The sequence below is a fragment of the Haliotis cracherodii genome, unplaced genomic scaffold (assembly GCF_022045235.1).
Source record: "Haliotis cracherodii isolate W230 unplaced genomic scaffold, xgHalCrac1.p SCAF_3, whole genome shotgun sequence".
Lineage (NCBI taxonomy): Eukaryota > Metazoa > Mollusca > Gastropoda > Lepetellida > Haliotidae > Haliotis > Haliotis cracherodii.
Genome location: NW_027266286.1, coordinates 29686918 through 29692357, shown reverse-complemented (window position 1 = coordinate 29692357; position 5440 = coordinate 29686918). Strand labels below are relative to the sequence as shown.

The window sequence follows — 5440 nt, the reverse complement described above, 5'->3', positions numbered from 1 at the left end:
TACCGTTAGTCTGTGAAATGTTTCATGATCATGAACAAAATAATATTTACTTTTTTGTAAAGGCATGATACCGTAAAACCACTGTTAAACACCTGGATGTATATTATTTTCAGACACTCTTTACCCCCGACAAATATTCAAGGCCCAGCATTTATAATTATCAATTTTCAACTAAAGATTCTTTCAGACCCATCTTCAGTTTCAAATGTGAAAAAATCTCAAAGATGCTTCTGTTTAGCAGGGACAATGTGTTACACGCAGATAAACTACCATGCATTTAATTGAGATCCAGTGTTTATTGTTTTCAGATACCGTGTACCTTGGCTGTTAATCGAGGAAATATGGTAAGACATTGCATGGACCTAGTGCATATATTTTTAGCAAGGCAGAGTATTTTTAAGTGTCTGTGACAAAGAATATGATTTTTTAAAACACTTTTCCAACACTGAGGAGTTGCTAGGTTGTGAAACAGCAAAATCTATTTGTCTGGCCTCACATTAAGAATACGTTAGTAAATTAATTTATGTTTAAGCAAAAGTCCACCTTCTCAAGGCAGCAATTTAGAAGGGAGGTAACTCCTCTATACCAGCTGCAGTGTTCGTTCCATCGGCAGACAACTTTTGGCATGAAATGTAACAGTGTTAAAAAAAAATTCATTATACTACCCCACCATAACAATTCTGTTTTGATCTTTCATCATCTGATTAAATTGAAACTCCATGGACATGATGAACTGTGGAATGAAAAGTGTGAAAAATAAACATTTCATGGACTTGCCATAAACTTCTAACAGCAATAGCAACTGTTTTCTCACTCCTAACATAGAGATTAATCAAAATATCTTAGGGACATAAGATAAACATAATTAGTTTCTCCATTGTCGAGCCCAGATTTGCTTGATGACAGTCCTTTGTTTGTCTGCACTAACCCATGCTCACCAGGCCTCAAAGATGCGACTAAAACGGTCGCCAATTTGACCAAAATTTCAATTTGTCTACTGTCTAAAATTCAGAGGTAGGCAAATGACTCCCTTAAAAAATATCTTGTTGCAACTGAATTCTGTTGCTTCACATTTGAAGACACAACAATAAATAATAGCTGATTGTGGAAAACATGTCTTGGCTTATTGAAGTGAACAAGGTTATGATATGAAAGGAGAGAGAACCTCATGAATTATCATATTAAAAAAATATTTTTCCATGTCAAAAATCAAAACTAATAAATATAAAAACCCAACAACTTTTCAAATCTTGAATTTTGCACATTTAATGGGTTCTTAAAGCTCTTAGTGCTAATGTCGGACCCATTTGACTGAGTGTGTGACTAGCCATGCATCTAATGTCAAAAACATAGCATATAGCATAAGGACACCCCGAAACAAAACTTGCAATATCTATTTCCCCAGAAGGCGACCGCCTCTGTGGCCTAGTGATAGAGCATCTGCCTGGGGACGGACACACACACACACACACACACACACACACAGACACAGACACACACACAGACACACACACAAACACACACACACACACACACACACACACACACACACACACACACACACACACACACACACACACACACACACACACACACACACACACACTACAATCTTGGTCGTTACATCATTGATTTAAACAGGTTCCTAACATGAAACGTATTCCACATGCAATCATGTAATACAGGTAAGTTTGAGAAAACATACAAATGTTATGTTAGCTTTGGTCTTAACCTCTGGATGTTTGATGATATCAGAATATTTTTTATTATAATGTGTATTTTTCAATCAGAAATACATCTGCGAAATATTGGTTCATTCGTCCCATGTTTAATGAAGCCTCGACTGTTTGAAATCAACTATCCTCTTTACAGCGCCTTATGCTTATATTAATTCAGCAGGCAGGGATAAGAAGTATGAAAACAATTCAGCAGGCTAAAAGGTTAAAGTCTTGAACAAGTATGATTTAAACCTCCTTTGTTTATCTGACGACCCTAATAATGTTAGGCAGCAGTTATGAATATCCTAATAAGGGACAAAGGCCCTTAAAATTCTTGACTTTAGAACAGGCCCTTAAATTTCTGGACTTTAGAACAGGCCGGACTTTTCTTGACTTTAGAACAGGCCCGTAAATTTCTTGACTTTTGAACCCTTTCTTGTAAAACTCTTAATGAAGTGCAGTGTGCTATCCTCAGATCTTCAGATCCACAATACATCATGTGACTTCCATATATGGTCTTCATGAAGGTGTTTACACCAGCAAAGACAATAGTACAATGGCACTGAGCTATTATTCTAAACACTCAACCTTTGACATGTGCCCAATGTTCGAGCAAGTGACACAGTGTAGGCTAATCTGGAAGTCTTCATGTCCTGACCAATAGAGTTATGGAGTTGTTGCGGCCAAGCGGAGTGAGAGATTATTGATTTATTCCCTCCTGGGTGAAGTAAGACCTAATTGTGTGTTGTGAACTGATGCTGCGCCTCGGCTTACAGCTCTCTGCCATACCAGTCAATAGCTTGAGTAAATGTGGGATGGAGACTCAAATGTACATTAAAGGATGAAAATGATGCTCCAGAGAGTTATATAGAATTATGGTATGACAGCTTATTCCAGGAACATTTGTGCACTCTCTGCTGAAATGCTAGAACCTAGACCTTTTCACTTTTACTAAGTGTTGAAAGTCTGCTATTAATGGTATCTTTTACTGTCAGTGTCTTTTGTAGAAGCAGTCACTGTTATGAATATGGATCTAAAAAATTATACATATAAAAAAAATGAGATTTTATTTCCCTCTTCCCTGGTGGGTTCTGAATGCAAAAAACCCTCTGGAAACAACTTTGTTCACGAGGTTGCCTTGTTGCTAAAACTATTTTTTGCCATTACACAGTAATTTTCTTCAGATTGTCATGAATTTGGTACAAGTGTACTTAGTAGTTGGGATCAACATTAACTTTGGGGCGTGCACGTTTCTCCTTGTGACATCAGGTAGTGGTGGTTCATCCTCACTATTTATGCAGAAAATGTTGAATATCAGTGCTGACACCAACTTTGCAACAGTAAAAATTAAGATAATTAAAGAAATGTTTTGTTATGAAAATTATCTCTTTTGTAATCATTTCAAGATCATCTTTTTAGAAATTAACCTCAACCCTGACAAAAAGTAATGTATTTATTATTTTGTCTTCAGTATCTTGACATTTTGACAAAGATAATGTTAATAAGGATGGACAAGGGTAAAAAAACAAGAAACAGCAGACTTCGTGTAGGTTGTTAAACATTGTAAACTGTAGTCAGTACGTCTAAGAAAATATATACATGTATTTAGAAAATGAAGCTGTTTGTATTCATGTGATTTGGTATATGATATGTATGTATTCTGATTCATTTAGAGTGAGAATGTTAAGGATGGTTAAAACAGATGTCTAAGAATCTATATTGATGTACCAGTATGTAGAGTGTTGTAAGTGCTGATTGACTTCTTTCTGGCATCAGTTGTTTTTTTTCATGAGAATTATGTTTTCTAATATATGATAGTGGAGCACCACGTAAGCTGTGTATTAGCATAAAGTACACACAATAAATCACAATAACCCAATTTGTTTTGAGTTGTTTGCATACTCTTGATTGTTCAAAACATAGTGGATTGTTTGGTCGAAGAGGGTTTCAATCTCTATAAATTTTCTTTCAGAATCTTTGTCTCAGAAACCCCATAGTCCACAGATCTGAACTTTAAATGAATGAATGTGACCATAAGGAATTTGAGTTTTCTTGAAGGTATCACAGTTGGAACTCACCTCTCCTGGCCTACACCCTCAGCTCTCCTGGCCTACACCCTCAGCTCTCCTGGCCTACACCCTCAGCTCTCCTGGCCTACACCCTCACCTCTTCTGGCTTACACCCTCAGCTCTCCTGGCCTACACCCTCACCTCTCCTGGCCTACACCCTCACCTCTCCTGGCTTACACCCTCACCTCTTCTGGCTTACACCCTCACCTCTCCTGGCCTACACCCTCACCTCTTCTGGCTTACACCCTCACCTCTCCTGGCCTACACCCTCACCTCTTCTGGCTTACACCCTCACCTCTCCTGGCCTACACCCTCACCTCTCCTGGCCTACACCCTCACCTCTTCTGGCCTACACCCTCACCTCTTCTGGCTTACACCCTCACCTCTCCTGGCCTACACCCTCACCTCTCCTGGCCTACACCCTCACCTCTCCTATCTTGCACCTCACCTCACCTGGCTTACACCCTCAGCTCTCCTGGCCTACACCCTCACCTCTGCTGGCTTACACCCTCACCTCTGCTGGCTTACACCCTCAGCTCTCCTGGCCTACACCCTCACCTCTCCTGGCCTACACCCTCACCTCTCCTGGCTTACACCCTCAGCTCTCCTGGCTTACACCCTCAGCTCTCCTGGCCTACACCCTCACCTCTGCTGGCTTACACCCTCAGCTCTCCTGGCCTACACCCTCACCTCTCCTGGCCTACACCCTCACCTCTCCTGGCTTACACCCTCAGCTCTCCTGGCTTACACCCTCAGCTCTCCTGGCTTACACCCTCACCTCTCCTGGCCTACACCCTCACCTCTCCTGGCTTACACCCTCAGCTCTCCTGGCTTACACCCTCACCTCTCCTGGCCTACACCCTCACCTCTCCTGGCCTACACCCTCACCTCTCCTTCCCTACACCCTCACCTCTCCTGGCCTACACACTCACCTCTCCTGGCTTACACCCTCAGCTCTCCTGGCCTACACCCTCACCTCTCCTGGCCTACACCCTCACCTCTCCTGGCCTACACCCTCACCTCTCCTTCCCTACACCCTCACCTCTCCTGGCCTACACCCTCACCTCTCCTGGCCTACACCCTCACCTCTCCTTCCCTACACCCTCACCTCTCCTGGCCTACACACTCACCTCTCCTGGCTTACACCCTCAGCTCTCCTGGCCTACACCCTCACCTCTCCTGGCCTACACCCTCACCTCTCCTTCCCTACACCCTCACCTCTCCTTCCCTACACCCTCACCTCTCCTGGCCTACACACTCACCTCTCCTGGCTTACACACTCACCTCTCCTGGCCTACACCCTCACCTGACCTAGCCTACACCCTCACCTGACCTAGCCTACACCCTCACCTCACCTGGCTTACACCTCACCTCACCATGCTTACACACTCACCTCCTCTGGCCTACACCTCACCTCACCTGGCTTACATACTCACCTCACCTGGCTTGCACACTCACCTCACCTGGCCTACACCCTCACCTCTCCTGGCTTACACACACACCTCTCCTGGCTTACACACTCACCTCTCCTGGCTTACACCCTCACCTCTCCTGGCTTACACACTCACCTCTCCTGGCTTACACACTCACCTCTCCTGGCTTACACGCACACCTCTCCTGGCTTACACACTCACCTCTCCTGGCTTACACGCA

The 5440-nt window shown here is 43.1% G+C and overlaps 1 protein-coding gene across 1 annotated transcript; it reads left to right on the top strand.

Moving 5' to 3' along the window:
- The first annotated feature begins 3330 nt into the window (after positions 1–3330).
- LOC139475343 (splicing factor 3A subunit 2-like) lies at positions 3331–5097 on the top strand. Its single transcript, XM_071258569.1, has 2 exons — positions 3331–3338; positions 3777–5097. The coding sequence occupies exons 1-2, from the start codon at positions 3331–3333 to the stop codon at positions 5095–5097; spliced, it is 1329 nt and encodes a 442-aa protein (XP_071114670.1).
- The last annotated feature ends 343 nt before the right edge of the window (positions 5098–5440 follow it).